General features: G+C 52.5%; 1 protein-coding gene across 13 annotated transcripts in view; it reads left to right on the top strand.

Annotated features, from left to right (window-relative positions):
* GTF2IRD1 (GTF2I repeat domain containing 1) overlaps positions 1–19665 on the top strand; it is a 150759-nt gene that overhangs the window by 89362 nt on the left and 41732 nt on the right. For 7 of the 13 annotated variants that reach the window (XM_063668262.1, XM_054496629.2, XM_063668263.1 and 4 more), the window contains exons 15-22: positions 2962–3009; positions 3975–4040; positions 5622–5805; positions 13420–13469; positions 13684–13740; positions 15889–15972; positions 17075–17258; positions 17839–17867. In XM_063668262.1, the coding sequence (XP_063524332.1) occupies positions 2962–3009; positions 3975–4040; positions 5622–5805; positions 13420–13469; positions 13684–13740; positions 15889–15972; positions 17075–17258; positions 17839–17867 (702 nt within the window). Of the gene's footprint in view, positions 1–2961; positions 3010–3974; positions 4041–5621; positions 5806–13419; positions 13470–13638; positions 13741–15888; positions 15973–17074; positions 17259–17838; positions 17868–19665 lie in introns of all 13 variants that reach the window. The other 6 variants (XM_054496627.2, XM_054496628.2, XM_063668260.1 and 3 more) reach the window with 3 other exon arrangements.

Below are 19665 nucleotides of genomic sequence, written 5' to 3'. Positions count from 1 at the left end.
TCAGTGAGCCAAGATTTTGCCATTGCACTCCAGCCTGGATGACAGAGCGAAACTCTGCCTCAAAATAACTAAATAGATAGATAGATAGATAGATAGATAGATAGATAGATAGAAATTAGACAGGCACGGTAGGACCTATGTGTAGTCCCATCTACTCAGGAGGCTGAGGCAGGAGGATCCATTGAGCCCAGGAGTTGGAGCCTGCAGTGGGCTATGATGGTGCCACTGCACTCCAGTCTGGGTGCCACAGCAAGACACCATCTCAAAAAAAAACAAAAATAGGCCAGGCATGAAGACTGCGTAATCCCAGCACTTTGGGAGGCCAAGGCAGGCAGATCACCTGAGGCCAGGAGTTCAAGATCAGCCTGGCCAACCTAGTGAAACCCCATCTCTACTAAAAAGACCAAAAAAAAATTAGCTGGGCATGGTGGCAGGCACCTGCAGTCCCAGCTACTTGGGACACTGAGGCAGGAAAACCTCTTGAACCTTGGGAGGTGGAGTTTGCAGCTGAGATCACGCCACTGCTCTCCAGCCTGGGCAACAGAGTGAAATTCTATCTCAAAAACAAACAAACAAACAAAAATAGGCAACAAGACAGGATGCTTAGGATGTAACACTAAGCAAAAGAGGAAAAATTGATTGTGCTTTGCTTACAACTGTGTTGCAAATGTAATCACAGGGGAAAAACAAGGGTAGAGCAAAACAGTAGCAGTGTTAGGCAAAATGATTCACGTTTTTTATTTTCTGAATCAGTTATGATGCACTTCTAATACTTTGGTAATGAAGAAAAAAATATGATTTGTCCAGCACAAACTGGCCATGACCAGACTTGACAGCAACCTGTGGTGTAGCTATCCAGAGAGTTTGGTTGACGCCAAGCTCAGGCTGAGATGACAGCATGGCGTGGCGGCTAAGGAATTGGCACGGTGCCCAGCTGGGTTTGCAGTGGCCTTAGAAAACACCATAGAAGCCTCCATGCAGCACTCACAGCCAGAGGCTGGGTGGCACTACAGGGGCTGGGGGCCTTGAATGAGCACAGCATCATTGCTGTTTGTTTCACAGAGCAGAACATAGGCTCAGCAAGGCTCATCCACCTCCCCAAGGTCACACAGCCTTGGGCTGGAAAACATGTTTCTCATGCAGGGCTCCTTCCCAGGCACCCCAGTCAAACCTGATGAATTAAGAAAATTCTGGCTGGGCGTGGTGGCTCACGCTTATAATCCCAGCACTTTGGGAGGCCAAGGCAGGTGGATCACCTGAAATCAGGAGTTCGAGACAAGCCTGGCCAACATGGCGAAACTCCATCTCCACTAAAAATACAAATTAGCTGGGCATGGTGGTGTGCACCTGTTATCCCAGCTATTTGGGAGGCTGAGGCAGGAGAATCACTTGAACCCAGGAGGCAGAGGTTGCAGTGAGCCAAGATCACACCATTGCACTCCAGCCTGGGTGACAAGAGCAAAACTCTGTCTAGAAAAGGAAAAAAAAAAGAAAAAGAAAATAATTCTGATGGTAGTGCACACCTGTAATCCCAGCTACTCGGGAGGCTGAGGAGGGAGAATCGCTTGAACCCGGGAGGTGGAGGTTGCAGTGAGCTGAGACTGCACCACTGCACTCCAGCCTGGGTGACAGAGCAAGACTCTGTCTCAAAAAGTACAAAACAACAACAAAAAAAGAAAATTCTGAGATGTCCAGGACCACCATGGATTAGAGGATTTTGCATGTTGTGCTTTTTGTGTTTACACATGTATGATATGAAACAGTTAAATGATAGAGAACTGTGTAACACATGGAGCAGGTGCAGTGGCTCATGTCTGTAATCCTAGCACTTTGGGAGGCCAAGGTGGGAGGATCGCTTGAGCCCAGGAGTTCGAGACCAGCTTGGGCAATATGGCGAAACCCTGTCTCTACAAAAAATTTTAAAAAGTAGCTAGCCGTGGTGGTGCATGCCTCTAGTTCCAGCTACTGAGGAGACTGAGGCTGGTGGATCGTGTGATCCCAGGAGTTTACAACAAGCCTGGGCAGCATAGCAAGACCCCATCTCTACAAAAAAATAAAACAATTAGCTGGATGTGGTGGTACCTACCTGTAGTCCCAGCTATTCAGGTGGCTGAGGAGGGGGGATAGCTTGAGCCCAAGAGGTTGAGGCTGTAGTGAGCTGTGATTGCTCCACTGCACTCCATCCTGGGCAACAGAGCAAGACCCTGTCTCTTAAAACAAAAAACTACGTAACACATGAAGGAAAAAGCTCCAGTCACATCCTCCTCAGGCAACCACTAGTATTCCTAGCATCTATCCTTTGTATGTTTTTATCTATGTGCTAACTCATGTGATGACTATTTTAAACAAATTGTCCCTTGTATTCTCACCTGGAGGTTTTTTTGTTTGTTTGTAGTTTGTTTTTGAGACGGAGTCTCACTCTGTTGCCCAGGCTGGAGTGCAGTAGCATGAACTCGCTGCAACCTCCGCCTCCTAGGTTCAGGCGATTCTCCTGCCTCAGCCTCCCGAGTAGCTGGGATTACAGGCATGCACCACCATGCCCAGCCAATTTTTGTATTTTTAGTACATTTAGTACATTTAATACATTTCCCCATGTTGGCCAAGCTGGTCTCAAACTCCTGTCCTCAAGTAATCCACCCACCTCGGCCTCCCAAAGTGCTGGGATTACAGGCGTGAGCCACCGTGCCCAGCTGAGGACTTTGTCTTGTTCCCACGTGTCCTCGGTGTCTAGAACAGACTAGCTTGGGAGGTGCATGCAAAATGATCTCAGCCTGCTTTTGCATGAATGCCAGGGTAGGGCACCTGTATGGAATCGGGGTCCCTGATCCATTGGAGTGGGTGCCATGCTTCAGAGTTGGGGCCCCCTGGCCTGCCATTCCCCAGCTATCTGGCCTGATGTTGGCAGTGCATGGCTTAGGAGATGATGAATGTGGCTTCCCGGCATCCTCTGTTCTCTTTTAGACAAAGGCCTGAGTGAGGACCCGCGGCCCGAGGAGAGGCCCATGGAGGGTGAGGCCCTGTCTACCCCTGACATTTTACGCCCACCCCCACCCCATCTGTCCTCCTCTGCCGTCCACCTCACCTTGGCCTCTGGGTCTCTTCCTTCTCTCCATCCCACCTCTCTCCAGCACCCTGGTTTGGGGGTGGGAATCCTGTGGGCTGCCTGATATGGGAGGAAATTTAAGGATTTGTCTTCTAGAACCAGGAGGTTCCTGGTCAAAGGTGAGAGCAGTTCCCACTGCTAAGGAAAATTGCAAGCCTTTGTTTTTATTACACACCCTGCTGCTTTCCACAAAGGTTTTAAGACTGGGAACTGAGCCTCCTGTATCTGAACAAGTAGATTAGAGGCCTGAAAGCACAAAATTGGCTTTGTGTCCAGCAGACACGCCCATTCTCAGGAACGTGAGAATTCCCTCCCTGCTGAGAATGGAAGTAGGACAGAGAGAGAGGGAGGCCAGCGTGAGGGTGGGTCTGTTTCACCTCTGGAGTATCCTGGAATGGAATGAGTGAGTGTCAGAGGAGAGAACTGTCACTTCCCCAAACCCAGCCTGGCAGAAGGAACCATGAAGTCTTAACACAGTTCCGCTGCCACCTGGTGGTGGCGTGCTCAATTTGCAGGCTTAGTGTGTACCCACTAGTTCTGCCACATACTATACTCAGTCACGTACTCAGTCACATACCTAGAAAGACCCATGGTCACTCCTAGTCCACAGAACCTTCCAAATCTTCATTCAGGCTGGCGGTGCCCTAGATTTGATTTCACAAACAAGAATGTGAGCCCAGGAATTGTGGACCTGTCTGCATATGCCATTTCTGAGGAAATAAGTTACCCACCGCCACTGCCCCAGCCCCAGCCCCAGCCTTCCCCCATTCCAAGATCCCACCACAGGACCAATCTTGGTACCAGCAGAGCAGGAGCATCAGCCGAGAAGCTGCCACCAACGAGCCTCAACAGACTGTCTTTTGCCTTCCAGACAGCCACGGTGACGTGATCCGGCCCCTGCGGAAGCAGGTGGAGCTGCTCTTCAACACACGATACGGTGAGCAAGAGGTGGGATGGGGTCTGGGGGCATCCCGGCGCCCTCCAGCTGCCCTGTTTGCAGAAGGGCTTTGGACGCATCCCCTTGCCTGTTCCCATCCCAGCTGCTCTCTGAGCAGGGACAAGGGACAAAGGGAAGGGAGGAGCTGGGACCCATCATGAGGATGGGGACACTAGAGAGGCTGCCACTCAGGCTCCCTGGCTCACTCACTCACACTCTGCCTCAGCCGCAGGTTGGAGAGGCCACTCCCTCCCCTGTAATATTGCCAGCCCTCAGCCCTCCGCCCTCACCCTCACCCTCACCCAGGGTCCTCAAGAAGACTCATAATAAGAATAAGATAAGATAACCTCAGTGGTGTGCCGGGCATGAGGCTAGGTGCTTCCCCATGTTCTTCTTTTGTTTTTTTTTCTCCTTTTTTGTTTTTTTGAGGTGGAGTCTCATTCTGTCGCCGAGGCTAGAGTGCGGTGGTGCAATATCAGCTCACTGCAACCTGCACCTCCCGGGTTCAAGCAATTATCCGGCCTCACCCTCCCGAGTAGCTGGGATTACAGCTGCCCACCACCACGCCCAGCTAATTTTTTTTTTTTTTTTTTTTTTTGAGATGGAGTCTCGCTCTTTCACCCAGGCGAGTGCAGTGGCGCGATCTCGGCTCACTGCAAGCTCCACCTCCCGGGTTCACGCCATTCTCCTGCCTCAGCCTCCCAAGTAGCTGGGACTACAGGCGCCCGCCACCGCGCCCGGCTAATTTTTTGTATTTTTAGTAGAGACGGGGTTTCAGCATGTTAACCAGGATGGTCTCAATCTCCTGACCTCGTGATCCGCCCGCCTCGGCCTCCCAAAGTGCTGGGATTACAGGTGTGAGCCACCGCACCCGGCCTGTATTTTTAATAGAGACAGGGCTTCACCATTTTGGCCAGGCTGGTCTTGAACTCCGGACCTCAAGCGATCCACCCACCTTGGCCTCCCAAAGTGCAGGGATTACAGGCGTGAGCCACTGCACCCAGCCTCTCATGTTCTTGTATCCATCTCACAAAATCCCTATGTCCTAAGACCCACTTTACAGATGAGGAGAACTGAGGCCTAGTAAAGGGGTATGACTCGTCCAAGGCCCCACACTACTCAATGGCAGAGATCGGGCTTGTTCCAAGGCGTGGTGTTGGGCGGCATGTGGGGTTGCTTATGGTGGCAGGAGGGACACTCAGGGGGCCTTACTGGAAGGGTGAGGCCCAATGGACTTAGAGGGAAGCAAGGCCGAATCTTGGCAGCCATTAGTGGTGGCTTCTGTGCTGCCTGGGCATGAGGGCATGGACCCAGCCTGGGCCTTGGGGTAACCGTGAGTTGAGTTCTTGTCCCCTGGCTCTGCTGTTCAGTGGCTCTGTGACCTCAGACAAGTCACGTCCCCTCTGAACTCCAGGTTCCTTTCCTGCAGGCTGGGGGGCCACTCTTTCCACCTCCCAGGAAAGCTGGCAGGCCCTCAAAAGGGCTCTGGCAGCTTTGCCCCCGACACAGGCATGGGACACAGGGGTTGAGGCTCCTGGCCCCGTGGCACCGGGTGGCCCTACAGCAGCCATGTCTCTGCAGCCAAGGCCATTGGCATCTCGGAGCCCGTCAAGGTGCCGTACTCCAAGTTTCTGATGCACCCGGAGGAGCTGTTTGTGGTGGGGCTGCCTGAAGGCATCTCCCTCCGCAGGCCCAACTGCTTCGGGATCGCCAAGCTCCGGAAGATTCTGGAGGCCAGCAACAGCATCCAGTTTGTCATCAAGAGGTAAGGCCCGACCAGGTCCACGGGAGATAGCACCAGGCCTGTGCAGCACCCAGGGGCAGGAGCAGCATCAAACTGCCATCAAGCGATTCTTGTGCCTCAGCCACCCGAATAGCTGGGACCACAGGTGTGTGCCACCATGCCCAGCTTTTTTTTTTTTTGAGACAGAGTCTTGCTGTCTCCCAGGCTGGAGTACAGTGGTACAAACTTGGCTCACTGCAATCTCCGCTCTGGCTTCAAGCGATTCTCCTGCCTCAGCCCCTTGAGTAGCTGAGACTACAGGTGTGCGTGACCATGCCCGGCTAATTTTTGTATTTTTAGTGGAGACAGGGTATCACCATGTTGGCCAGGCTGGTCTTGAACTACTGACCTCAAGTGATCCGGCCACCTCAGTCTCCCAAAGTGCTGGGATTACAGGCATGAGCCACCCCACCAGGCCTCCTTTCTTTTCTCTTTTTTTTTCTTTGACAGCAAGGTGTTAGATGGGGTTTGGCTGCAGTTGGCAGACATGAGGCTCCCCGGGCCTGCCAGACCCAAAGCCACCAAGCTGACCCCTCTCGCAGTCTCAGGAGAGCAGTGTTCAGTTTGCCCAGATGCAGAATGGGAACGTCCCATCAGCTCACGGGTTCTCCAGGCTGGCGTGTTGGTGTCCTGGGCCAGGGGCTGGGGGCAATGCCCCATCGTCCCAGGATGGGAAAGTCCGGCAGCGGCCTCTCCAGGCTCTTTCTGTTTCTTTGAGCATGTTGTGGTTTTGCCAGCAAGGGCCCGGGGCAGCACCCGTGGATACACCCTGTGTGCCCAGCTAGGATAAAAAGTCCCTTTGGAGAAGGTGGTGGCAGTTATTGAGTAAAAATGTGGTTGGGGATTTCAGGAACAGTGGCTCATGCCTATAATCCCAGCACTTTGGGAAGCTGAGGTGGGAGGATTGCTTGAGCCCAGGAGTTCAAGATCAGCCTGGGCAACATAGCAAGACTCTGTCACTACAAAAAAAATTTTTTTAACTCTGGTGTGGCAGCACATGCCTGTAGTCTCAGGTACTCAGGAGGCTAAAGCAGAAGGATCACTTGAGGCCAGGAGTTCAAGACTAGCACGGGCAACATAACGAGACCCCATCTCTACATAAAAAATTTAAATTAGCTGGGCATGGTGGTGCACACCTGTAATCTCAGCTACTTAGGAGGCTGAGGTGAGAGGATCACTTAAGCCCAGGAGGGGTTTGGAGGCTCCAGTGAGCTATGATTGCACCACTGCACTCCAGCCTGGGTAACAGAGCAAGACTCTTCCTCAAAAAAAAAAAAAAAAAAAAAAAAAAACAGAGAATGGGAGGATCATATTTCCATTTTGTGTTTGTTACTTCTGTGTTACTGTAATAGCATACATTTAGGCTTGGTTTACTGCTGGGCACGATGGCTCACACCTGTAATCCCAGCACTTTGGGAGGCCAAGGCAGGCAGATCACTTGAGGTCACGAGTTCGCGACCAGCCTGGCCAACATAGCAAGATCCCATCTCTACTAAAAATACACAGATTAGCCAGGCGTGGTGACTCATGCCTGTAATCCCAGCTGTAATCTCCCTGTCATCAGGAGACTGAGGTACGAGAATCACTTGAACCCTGGAGGCGGAGGTTGCACTGAGCTAAGATCGCACCGCTACACTCCAGCCTGAGTGACAGAGCGAGACTCTGTCTCAAAAAAAAAAAAAAAAAAAAAAAAATTTGGCTTGGTTTGGTTGAAAGCGGTAGGAAAGAAGAAACTCTTAAGGGTTTGTTCCTCCAGGGGAATAGATGGTTCTCAAACTGGGAGACTCACAGCGTCATTTTTCATACAGTGGCGAGGAGATCCTCTGGGACAGGGAGCTCTACTGCAGGGCCTGCTCTGTGCCAGGAGGGAGGCTGCTGCTCCACAACACACAGAGAGCAGATAGCAAAAAGCTACGCAACAGGGCTGGAGAGCAAGAGTCGTGACTCGTGCAGTAGAATCAAGGCTTCAGCAGGCCAGGATGAAATGCAGTCACATGCCCGGTGTGTCTGGGCATATTAAAAGGAAGATTGAGCCGGCATGGTGGCTCATGCCTGTAATCCCAGCACTTTGGGAGGCTGAGGTGGGCAGATCACTTGAGATCAGGACTACTGAAAATACAAAAATTAAGACCGGGCGCGGTGGCTCACGCCTGTAATCCCAGCACTTTGAAAGGCCGAGGTGGGCAGATCACCTCAGGTCGGGAGTTTGAGACCAGCCTGACCACTATGGAGAAACCCTGTCTCTACTAAAAAATACAAAATTAGCTGGGCGTGGTGGTGGGTGCCTGTAATCCCAGCTACTCGGGAGGCTGAGGCAGGAGAATTGGCTTGAACCCAGGAGGCAGAAGTTGCAGTGAGCCGAGATCACGCCATTGCACTCCAGCCTGGGCAACAAGAGCAAAACTCCATCTCAAAAAAAAAAAATGAGCCAGGCATGGTGGCATGCACCTGTAATCCCAGCTACTCGAGAGGCAAAGACAGGAGAATCGCTTGAACCCGAGAGGCGGAGGTTGCAGTGAGCCGAGATCGCACCCCTGCATTTCAGCCTGGGGGACAGAGTAACATTCTTGTCTCAAAAAAATAAAAAGGGAAGATTGCATTTCAGGTGGTTTAAGGATAAACTCGTGATAGACATATAGCCCATCAGATGTGTGAAAACAGGGAAATAAAGATTCACAAGAGAATATGTGTAATTATAGTACAGTAATTGGCTCTACTATATACATGTATAGTACTGTACTGGTTGAAGGAGGGCTTCCTTCAACAAATTCCCAGCCTGAGCAACGTGGTGAAACCCCATCTCTAGGGGAAGAAAAACCGAAAACGTTAGCCAGGCTTGGTGGTGTGCACCTTTAGTCCCAGCTACTTGGGAGGCTGAGGTGGGAGGATCGTTTGAGCCAGGAGGTCGAGGCTGCAGTGAGCCATGATCGTACCACTGCTCTCCAGCCTGGGTGACAGAGTAAGACCCTGTCTCGAAAAGAATTTTTTTTTAATTTTTTAAAAAATACATTGTGTCCAGGCGTGACGGCTTACGCCTGTAATCCCAACACCTTGGGAAGCCCAGATAGGAGGATCGCTTGAGTCCAGGAATTTGAGAGCAGCCTGGGCAATGTATCAAGACCACATCTCTACAAAAAATTTTAAAAATTCTCACACCTATAATCCCAGCACTTTGAGAGGACAAAATAGGAAGGTCGCTTGAGGCCAGGAGTTTGAGACCAGTCTGGTCAACATAGCGACACCATCTCTATTTTATTTTTAAAATTAAAAAATTAGCCAGGTGCAGTGGTATGTGCCTGTAGTCCCAGATACTTGGGAGGCTGAGGCGGAAGGCAGAAGAATCGCTTAAGCACAGAAGGTCCAGGCTGCAGTGAGCTATGATGGCATCACTGCACTCCAGTCTGGGTGACAGAGCAAGACCTCGTCCCTTTAAAAATACAGCCGGGCATAGTGGCTCACACCTGTAATCCCAGCACTTTGAGAGGCTGAGGCAGATGGATCACTTGAGGTCCAGAGTTTGAAACCAGCCTGGCCAACATGGTGAAACACCATCTCTACTAAAAGTACCAAAAATTAGCTGGGGGTGGTGGTGCGCACCTGTAGTCCCAGCTCCTTAGGAGACTGAGGCTCAAGAATCACCTGAACCTGGGAGGTAGAGGTTGCAGTGAGCTGAGATTGCATCACTGCACTCCAGCCTGGGTGACAGAGCGAGACTCCTTCTCAAAATAAATAAATAAATAAATAAATAAATATATATATATATATATATATATATATATATATATATATATATAACACAAAGAGACAAACTAAAAAACCATCCTGGGCACCTGCCAGGTCCTGGGCTTGCCGCCCAGTAGTAAATGCCACCAAGTCCTGCCCTGGAGCTGCCGATGTCACCCAGACAAAATCAAACTATCATGTCAGGTAGAGATAACTGCTGTGACAGGATATAACGCAGAGTGAGGGGGAGAGAGGGACAGGAGGAACCTGGATAAGGAGGTGACATTGAAGCAGCGACCCAATGAAGGGAGAGGGCCAGCCAGGTGCATAAAGAGTGTGGGAGCAGGCCAGGCGCGGTGGCTCACGCCTGTAATCCCAGCACTTTGGGAGGCCGAGGCAGGCAGATCACGAGGTCAGGGGTTTGACACCAGCCTGACCAACATAGTGAAACCCCGTCTCTACTAAAAATACAAAAATTAGCCGGGCGTGGTGGCACATGCCTATAATCCCAGCTACTCAGGAGGCTGAGGCAGGAGAATTGCTTGAACCTGGGAGGTGGAGGTTGCAGTGAGCCGAGATTGCGCCATTGCACTCCAGCCTGGGTGACAGAGAGAGACTGTGTCTCAAAAAAAAAAAAAAAAAAAAAAGAAAGAAAGAAAAGACTGTTGGGACAGAGAAAAAGTCATGCAAAGTCCCTGAGGCAACAACATGCTTGGGTGTTTGAAGGCTCACAAGGTGCCCTTGTAGCTGGTACAGGGTGAGTGAGGGAAGGATGGTGAGGTTGAGGCCCAAGAGGTAGTAGGGGACCAGGTGACCCACGCCTGTAATCCCAGCACTTTGGGAGGCTGAGGTGGGAGTATAGCTTGAGTTCAGGAGTTTGAGACCAGCCTAGGCAACATAGTGAGACCCTATCTCTATAAAAAAGAAAAATAGGCCAGGAGCGGTGGCTCATGCCTGTAATCCCAGCACTTTATGGGGTCAAGGAGGGTGGATCACCTGAGGTCAGAAGTTCGAGACCAGCCTGCCCAACATGGTGAAACCCTGTCTCTAAGAATTCAAAAATTAGCCAGGCGTGGTGAGGGGGGCCTGTAATTCCAGCTACTCGGGAGACTGAGACAGGAGAATTGCTTGAACGCAGGAGACAGAGGTTGCAGTGAGCTGAGATCACGCCCCTGCACTCCAGCCTAGGCAACAAGAGCAAAACTCTGTCTCAAAATAAATAAATAAATGAAAAGGTAGCAGGGGCCAGATCACATGGATTTTGGGCCAGCTTAAAGAGTTTGAATTTTATTTTATTTTTTAAAAATTCTTAAGAGACAGGGTTCTCATTCTGGTTTGTTTTTATTTTTGTTTTTGCCTTCTATGCCCATTCCCTCAAACCATAAACCAGGGGCACCCAGGCAGCTTGAGGTTAGGTGCCAATTCAACAGCAAGTCCTCATGAATGACATTTTTTATGGTTTTGTGCAGAGACACCTTGTGCTCATGAGCATTGTTTTTTTTGTTTTTTGTGGGTTGGTTTTTGTTTGTTTGTTTGTTTTCCATTTTTTGAGACAGAGTCTCACTCACTCTGCTGCCCAGGCTGGAGTACATTGGCGCGATCTCAGTTCACTGCAACCTCCGCCTCCCAGGTTCCAGCGATTCCCCTGCCTCAGCCTCCTGAGTAGCTGGGATAACAGGCGCATGTCACTACGCCTGCCTAAATTTTGTATTTTTAGTAGAGACGGGGTTTCACCATGTTGGTCAGGCTGGTCTCGAACTCCTGACCTCAAGTGATCCGTCCACCTTGGCCTCCCAAAGTGCTGGGATTAGAGGCGTGAGCCACCATGCCTGGCCTTTTGTGGGTTTTTTTGAGACAGAGTCTTGCTCTGTCACCCAGGCTGGAGTACAGTGGTGCTGTCTTGGCTCACTGTAGCCTCCACCTTCCAGGTTCAAGCGATTCTCCTGCCTCAGCCTCCCGAGTAACTGGGATTACAGGCGTGAGCCACCAGGCCTGGCCGTGAGCATTTAAGAGACAAGTCTTTCTGTAGCCCAGGCTGGAGTGTAGTGGCACAATCACAACTCACTGCAGCCTTAAACTCCTGGACTCAAGCAATCCTACCTCAGCCTCCTGAGTAGCTGGGACTGCAGGGCCACGCCACCACACCTGGCTAATTTTTAGATTTTTTGTAGAGAAGGGGTCTCGCTATGTTGCCCAAGCTGGTCTTGAACTCCTGGGCTCAAAGCGATCCCCCTGCTTCAGCCTCCCAAAGTGCTGTGATTACAGGTTGAGCCACTGCGCCCAGCCTTGAGCATTTTTTAAAGTCACGATAGCTTTCTCCACCTGTCATTTGGAAAGGGAGGCAGGTTAGCGCAGTGGCCAACGGGAGAGGCCGTCTGGCGGGCTTGAGGCCAGCTCCTCCTGTTACTCCCTGTGGCCTTGGCAGCCGGCTGTACTATTTAAGGGGAAGCACTATCGCTACTCTGGCCTGGGATTCAGGGGCTCTGCCCAGCTTCTGCCTCTCTAAGGTTACTGCTGGGAAGTCACTTCCCCTTTCAGAACCTGAGTTCTCCCATAAAGAGGAGGGGCCTAAATGCAGTCCGAAGCCTTTTCTAGCTCCTGAGACTGTGGTTCAAGGCAGGGCTATGCTTCCCCTCCCAGCCCTGGCCCTGTGACCCCAGCTCTGTGCCTGGCACTGTACAGAAGCCTAAGAGATGCCCACCGCCAGAGCGGGCACCAAATCTTCATCTGCTGGGGACCCCAGGGGTGCCCTCCCTGAGAGTCTGGCCTTTGGGCTCACTCCCAGGTAGAGACTCCTTGGAGTTGCTGCTTAATTACCCCTGTGACAGAGAGCTCATTACCTCTCCAGGCCCATTACCTCTCCAGAGAGCTCATTACCTCTCTGCTCCATGGCCCACCCTGCCATCCCCTAACAGCCCCCGTCTGGCCAGCATGATTTTCCCAGTGTCCTCTACCCACCACAAACCCCAGCCCCCCAACAGGCTTGCTCTAACAGGACAAGTTGTGCTGAAGATGGGGCCTTTAGAAGCAGTGCTGTATAATAAAGAAGGTTGACTCATGTCTGAGCAGGGCTTTCTGGAGTCTGTGGAGCTAAAGACAGTATAATACAAAGCTGGGCTTGGTCACTGGTGCTTCCGACTGCAGTGACACAGCAGCTCTCAGACGTGAGCGGTAGATCTCAGACCTTTCCAGAAGCTCGGAGTTCTTGCTACGTAGTGGGTCCCGACTGTTTCTACTCTTTTCTTTTCTTTCATTTTGAGATGGAATCTTAACTCTGTCACCCAAGCTGGAGTGCAGTGGTGCTATCTCAGCTCACTGCAACCTCCGCCTCCTGGGTTCAAGTGATTTGCCTCTCTCAGCCTCCCAAGTAGCTGGGATTATAGGCACCTGCCACCACGCCCAGCTAATTTTTGTATTTTTAGTAGAGACGGGTTTCACCATGTTGGCCAGGCTGGTCTCAGACTCCTGAGCTCAAGTGATCCGCCCTCCTTGGCCTCCCAAAGTGCTGGGATTACAGGCATGAGCTACTGCACCTGACCTTGTTTCTACACTTTAAACCAGCTCTACAGGAGGCCCCCTGAGGCCACCTGCTCCAATCCCAGGCAGTGACAATCGTGCAATGTCACTGGAGCAGAAGTGAGATATCAGATGGACCTGTTCAGGACTCGGCGGGTCTCACTCCCAGCTGGATCCTTCAAGCCCAGCGCAGCCCCCAAGATTCCACATGTGGGGCGGCAGGGACTCCAGGCCTAACTGTGTGGAGCCAGGAGGGTCCATTGTAGGGATGTGCAGACCGAGGCCCAGAGGGGAGGGCTGGGCAGTCCCAGAGATGCTTGGAGGGACCTCTGTGATAGCCCCGCTTGTGTTTTCCAGGCCCGAGCTGCTCACTGAGGGAGTCAAAGAGCCCATCGTGGATAGTCAAGGTACCCAGCGCGGGGTCATGGGCCATGGTGCGGGCGGGCAAGGGAGGGCCCCAGGCCTCTGCCACCAGCCCCTCCTCCTGCTGCCTCTGTCCTGCTCCCATCCTGGCCCTGGCATTCTCCCCACACCCCCACATTGGGTTTCCCCTAACGATGCCATCTTGGGTCCCAGGGACTGCCTCCTCACTTGGCTTCTCTCCCCCTGCCCTGCCCCCAGAGAGGGATTCCGGGGACCCTCTGGTGGACGAGAGCCTGAAGAGACAGGGCTTTCAAGGTAAGGTTGTGTTGAGGGGGAGGTCTGTTGTCCCAGCACCAGGACCTTGACCTGGTTTGGGTCTGGAGGGCCAGGCTGGAAGTGGGGAGGAGCTGGCCCCCAACTTCAGGGCCTAAGGGACCAGGCAAGCCAGGTTGGCAGCCCAGGCCCGGCTGTATCCTGCCAGCTCTGTGTTAGAGACTCCAGGGGAGAGGGGGTGCCTACAGGTGGACGGTGGGGGGAGCCCAGGAGCCTGCCTGCCCCCTCCCTGCCCCACCCCCAGAGGTAGCTGACACGCCCATTCCTTTTTCAGCAATCAGCTGTGGTCTTAGTGCTTTGAAATCAGAATAGGAGCCAGACGCGGCACCTCACGCCTATAATCTCAGCACTCGGGAAGGTCAAGGCGGGAGGATCGCTTGAGGCTGGGAGCTCGAGACAAGCCTGCACAACATAGAACCCGTCTCTATGTCTGTTTTTAAGAAAAGAAATCAGAGGCCCAGTGCAGTGGCTCATGCCTGTAATCCCAGCACTTTGGGCGGCCAAGGCAGGTGGATCACTTGAGGCCAGGAGTTCAAGACCAGCCTGGCCAACGTGGTGAAACCCCGTGTCTACCAAAAAAATACAAGAATTAGTTGGGCAAGGTGGCGTGCACCTGTGATCCCAGCTACTAGGGAGGCTAAGGCGGGAGAATCGCTTGAACCTGGGAGGCGGAGATTGCAATGAGCTGAGATCGTGCCACTGCACTCCAGCCTGGGTGACAGAGCAAGACCCTGTCTCAAAAAAAGAGAAAGAGAGAGAGAGAGATGGTGGTCTGGGATCCCTCCAGCACATGCTGGCACTTGTCTTTGTTTGTTTGTTTGGATGGAGTTTTACTCTTGTTGCCCAGGCTGGAGTGCAATGGCGCGATCTCAGCCCACTGCAACCTCCGCTTCCTGGGTTCAAGCAATTCTCCTGCCTCAGGCTCCCAAGTAGCTGGGATTACAGGCACACGCCACCACACCTGGCTAATTTTTGTATTTTTTTTAGTAGAGATGGGGTTTCACCATGTTGGACAGGCTGGTCTCGAACTCCTGACCTCAGATGATCCGCCCACCTCAGCCTCCCAAAATGTTGGGATTACAGGCGTGAGCCACTGCACCCAGCTTTTTTTTTTTTTTTTTTTTTTTTTTTTTTTTTTTTTTGAGACAGAGTCTTGCTCTGTCACCCAGGCTGGAGTGCAGTGGTGTGATCTTGGCTCACTACAACTTCTGCCTCCCAGGTTCAAGGGATTCTCTTGCCTCAGCCTCCCGAGTAGCTGGGATTACAGGTACGCACCACCATGCCTGGCTAATTTTTGTATTTTTAGTACAGATGGGATTTCACCATGTTGGCCAGGCTGGTTTCCAACTCCTGCCCTCAGGTGATCTCCCGCCTCGGCCTCCCAAAGTGCTGGGGTTACAGGCGTGAGCCGCCGCGCCTGGCCACACTTGGGGGTTTTTAATGAACACTTTCTGGGTGAGGGTGTCTCGGTGGCTCATGTCTGTAATCCCAGCACTTTTAGAGGCTGAGGCAGGCAGATCACGTGAGCTCAGGGGTTCAAGGCCAGCCTGGGCAACATGGCAAAACCCCATCTCTACCAAAAAAGAAATTAGCCAGGTGCAGTGGCGCACGCCTGTGGTCCCAGCTACTCAGGAGGCTGAGGCAGGAGAATCGCTTGAGCCTGGGAGGTGGAGGTTGCATTGGGAGCTGCCAGGCCCGTCCCCTGTGTCTGTGGGGACTGCCCGTCCTCCACCATCTGCTGGATCAGCTGGGCTTCCATTCCCTCCCTTGTCTCCAGCCCCCCAGTGACTTCATGAAGCCCCCGCCCCCTGCCTGCTAGCCCAGGGCACAGGACTCCACGCTCTATGATGTCCCTCCCCTCCGGGGCTTATTTATTGGTTTGGTGGTTTTCAAATGTCATCAATTAACTTAATTTCCAACTCATCACTGTTGTGGCAACAGTGCATGTCCTTCTGAAAAAAACACAACTCCATCAAGACGTCGGTGCTGAAGGACCTGAGGGGCCCACTCCAAAGATCCTTTAATTGCCGGAGAAGGAGTTCCCCATAATTAGAAAATCATTTTCCTTAAAAGTCGCCAAGTGCCTTTTCACTGAACAGCCCAAACCCATAATCGTTTTGCGCTTTGCAGAAAATTATGACGCGAGGCTCTCACGGATCGACATCGCCAACACACTAAGGGAGCAGGTCCAGGACCTTTTCAATAAGAAATACGGTAAGCAGCGCAGAACCCCCGGGGAGGGACACGCAGCCGCTATGCACAGGGAAGTGGGAGGCTTCCCAGTTCCAGCCAAGGGCATTTCTGGGGAAACAATTCATCCCTTTACGTGTATTTCTTGAGCATTTACTACGTGCCAGGCACTGTCTCAGGCACTGGGGATATTGCTGTGAATAAAACAGACACAGTCCCTGTACTCATGAGCCTTGCAGACCAATGAGGTGAGACACACTTTCAACAACTACACACAGAATTTAATAGACAAGGGCCCGGCGCGGTGGCTCATGCCTGTAATCCCAGCACTTTTGGAGGCTGAGGCAGGTGGATCACTTGAGCTCAGGAGTTCGAGGCCAGCCTGGACAACATGGCAAAACCCCATCTCTACCAAAAACACAAAAAAGAAATTAGCCAGGTGCAGTGGTGCACACCTGTGGTCCCAGCTGCTCAGGAAGCTGAAGCAGGAGAATCGCTTGAGCCTGGGAGGCGGAGGTTGCAGTGAGCTGAGATCGCACCATTGCATTCCAGCCTAGGCAACAAAAGTGAAACTCTGTCTCAAAAAAAAAAAAAAAAAAAAAAAAGGAGTGTACAACATGGGAGCATTGGGAGCATATTGGTGTGGCTTTTTCTTTTTTTTTTTTTTTTTTTTTTTTTCTTTTTTTTGAGACAGGGTCTCACTCTGTCCCCCATGCTGGAGTACTCCTGGCCTCAAGCAATCCTCCTGCCTCAGCCTCCCAAGTGGCTGGAACTAAAGGCATGCACTACCATGCCCAACAAGTTTTTAGAAATTTTTAGTAAAGGCAGGGTCTTGCTGTGTTGCCCAGGCTGATCTCGAACTCTTCGACTTAAGAGATCCTCCTGCCTTGGCCCCCCAAAATGCTGAGATTACGGGCATAAGCCACCATGCTGGCCTTTTTTTATGTTCTGATCAAATAGCTCAGATTGTAATGCCTATACCTTTCCACAGTGCTATATAAGTACTTTCTCATACCATTCACTCTCCTGCACGCATGTCTTTCCATCACACCCCCGCAATCCCACATACACACACCCCACGCTGCCTCTCACTCCTGACAGGCAGGACCCTGCCTCTCGCCCACAGGGGAAGCCTTGGGCATCAAGTACCCGGTCCAGGTCCCCTACAAGCGGATCAAGAGTAACCCCGGCTCCGTGATCATCGAGGGGCTGCCCCCAGGAATCCCGTTCCGAAAGCCCTGCACCTTCGGCTCCCAGAACCTGGAGAGGATTCTTGCTGTGGCCGACAAGATCAAGTTCACAGTCACCAGGTACTCAGCGGGAAGGGTGAGGGTGAAGAGGCAGGACTAACTCAGATGGGGGCTTGCACCTGCGAATCCTTAGCCTTTCCCTAGGTCCTGCCCTCCCCCCTGGACAAGGTGGCTCTCCTGGCACCATCCTGGTCCTGGGGGTGGCCGGAAAGGGACTGCAGGCCAGCCTGAGTGCAGGGAGCCCTTCAGAAGTGGGACTGGTCACCCCCCATGGCAAGGGCAGCCTTCGAGGGCATCTTCACCCTCTTCAGCAACACTTGCTCACTGCACCCCCAGCCCCCTGGAAAGGCATTCAGCCCTCATCAGAGGGATTTGCCCAAGGTCCCGGGGCCAGCCAGGGCAAAGCCTGCACAAGGCCCAGGTCTGCGTCCTGCAGAGTGACACTGCCAATGCCAGCGCCCTGCCACATCGTCTCACTGTCCCGTGCACACAGAGCCCCAGGGAAGCTTGCTAAAATGCAGATTCTGCTGCTGTAGGTCTAGGGTGCTCCCAGGGGAGACTGAGGCCACTGAATCTGAGGGGTGTCTTCCTCATCACCCAGGCCCTCCCCATGACACCCCTGCCTCTGTTTCTCTTCTAGGCCTTTCCAAGGACTCATCCCAAAGCCTGGTAAGAGGCACTGGCTGTGGAGGGGGCACTGGGAATAGGGCACGGTCATGGTGCTGGGGGCTGGAGCTAAGCCTGCTGTGGGGCACAGGTTCTGGGGTCTGGGAACAGAAGCCAGGCGCCTGCCTTTCTTTTTTTTTTTTTTTTCTGCGGCAGAGTCCTTCTCTGTCACCCAGGCTGGAGTGCAGTGGCACGATCTCGGCTCACTGCAACCTCCACCTCCTGGGTTCAAGCCATTCTCCTGCCTCAGCCTCCTGAGTAGCTGGGATTACAGGCAATTGTCACCACGCCTGGCTATTTTTTGTATTTTTGGTAGAGACAGGGTTTTACCATGTTGGCCAGGCTGGTCTCAAACTCCTGACCTCAAGTGATCCGCCCACCTTGGCCTCCCAAAGCGTTGGGATTACAGGCGTGAGCCACTGCACCCGGCCTAGGCCTCTGCCCTTCTGTTTAGCCACCTTACCTGGGCGCCTGCCCCAGGTAGGTGGAGGAAGGCTAAGCTTGAATGTGGCCCCAGATCCTGGGGCAGAGAAAGGGGTGGTGGCGCCAGTGACTTCTAAGTTTTACCCAGTCTGGGTTCAGGAGGGAGGGGCCAGGCCAGGTCAGTGCAACTGCTCCTCCTGATAAAGGGAGTCTGGTTGACCTCAGTGAATAGATGAGGTTGGAGGCGAGTGGGTTCCTAACCACAGAAGGAGGGGTGTCTGCATGGGGACCACAAGCATGTTGGTAAGATGTGGGGGGTGCCTACCCTGCCTTAAACAGAGCAGTGCCTCTCCTGACCCTTTTTAAAAAAATATTTTTATATATATAATAAAAAATATCATATAGAGAGAGAAAGAGACAGAGACAGACCAAGTCTCACTTTGTTGCCCAGGCTGGAATGCAATGGCACTATCTCTGCTCACTCTAAACTCCCAGGTTCAAGCTATTCTGCCTCAGCCTACCAAGTAGCTGGGATTATAGGTGGGCACCACCACGCCCGGCTAATTTTTGTATTTTTAGTAGAGCTGGGTTTCAACATATTGGCTAGGCTGGTCTCAATCTCCTGGCCTCAAGTGATCCTCCTGCCTCAGCCTCCCAAAGTGCTGGGATTACAGGCATGAGCCACCACACCCCACCTCCTGACCCTTTTTAAGGCACCCATCCACTTCTGTGTCCGCCATGGGCTGTGTCCTGGCCTCCCAAACCCAGATTTGCAGGGGCTGTCCCTGCGGGGCAACATGCCACTTGGTGAGCACTAAGGGCTGGCCAGAGCCTCCAGGGCGGGCCGGGCACGGTGGCTCACACCTGTAATCCCAGCACTTTGGGAAGCCAAGGCAGGAGGATCACTTGAGGTCAGGAGTTTGAGATCAGCCTGATCAACATGGTGAAACCCCATGTCTATTTAAAATCCCAAAATTAGCCAGGTATGGTGGCGCACATCTGTAATCCCAGCTACTTGGGAGTCTGAGGCAGGAGAATCACTTGAACCCGGGAGGCAGAGGTTGCAGTGAGCCGAGATCACGCCACTGCACTCCAGCTTGGGCAACAGGACGAGACTCTGTCTCAAAAAAAAAAAAAAAAAAAAGAACTTAGGGTACAGTGATGTGGCGGCTGCCAACAGGCCACGGGAACCCCCAGAAGGGGGATCAGGAGGGTGAGGGGTAGTTGGAGAGGGTTTCCTGGAGTAAGGAAGGCCCTGCTTGGGCCTTAGGGGAAGACGGGATTTTGAGAGGCAGAGAGGAGGGTGGGTTGTGTTTGGTGGGGTGAATGGCAGGGGTTGGGGGGTCACTGGATGCCAGAAGTGTGTTTCCGGAGCTCT

Source organism: Pongo pygmaeus, chromosome 6 (assembly GCF_028885625.2).
Source record: "Pongo pygmaeus isolate AG05252 chromosome 6, NHGRI_mPonPyg2-v2.0_pri, whole genome shotgun sequence".
NCBI classification, from domain to species: Eukaryota; Metazoa; Chordata; class Mammalia; order Primates; family Hominidae; genus Pongo; species Pongo pygmaeus.
This window is presented reverse-complemented; position numbering and strand designations above follow the sequence as displayed.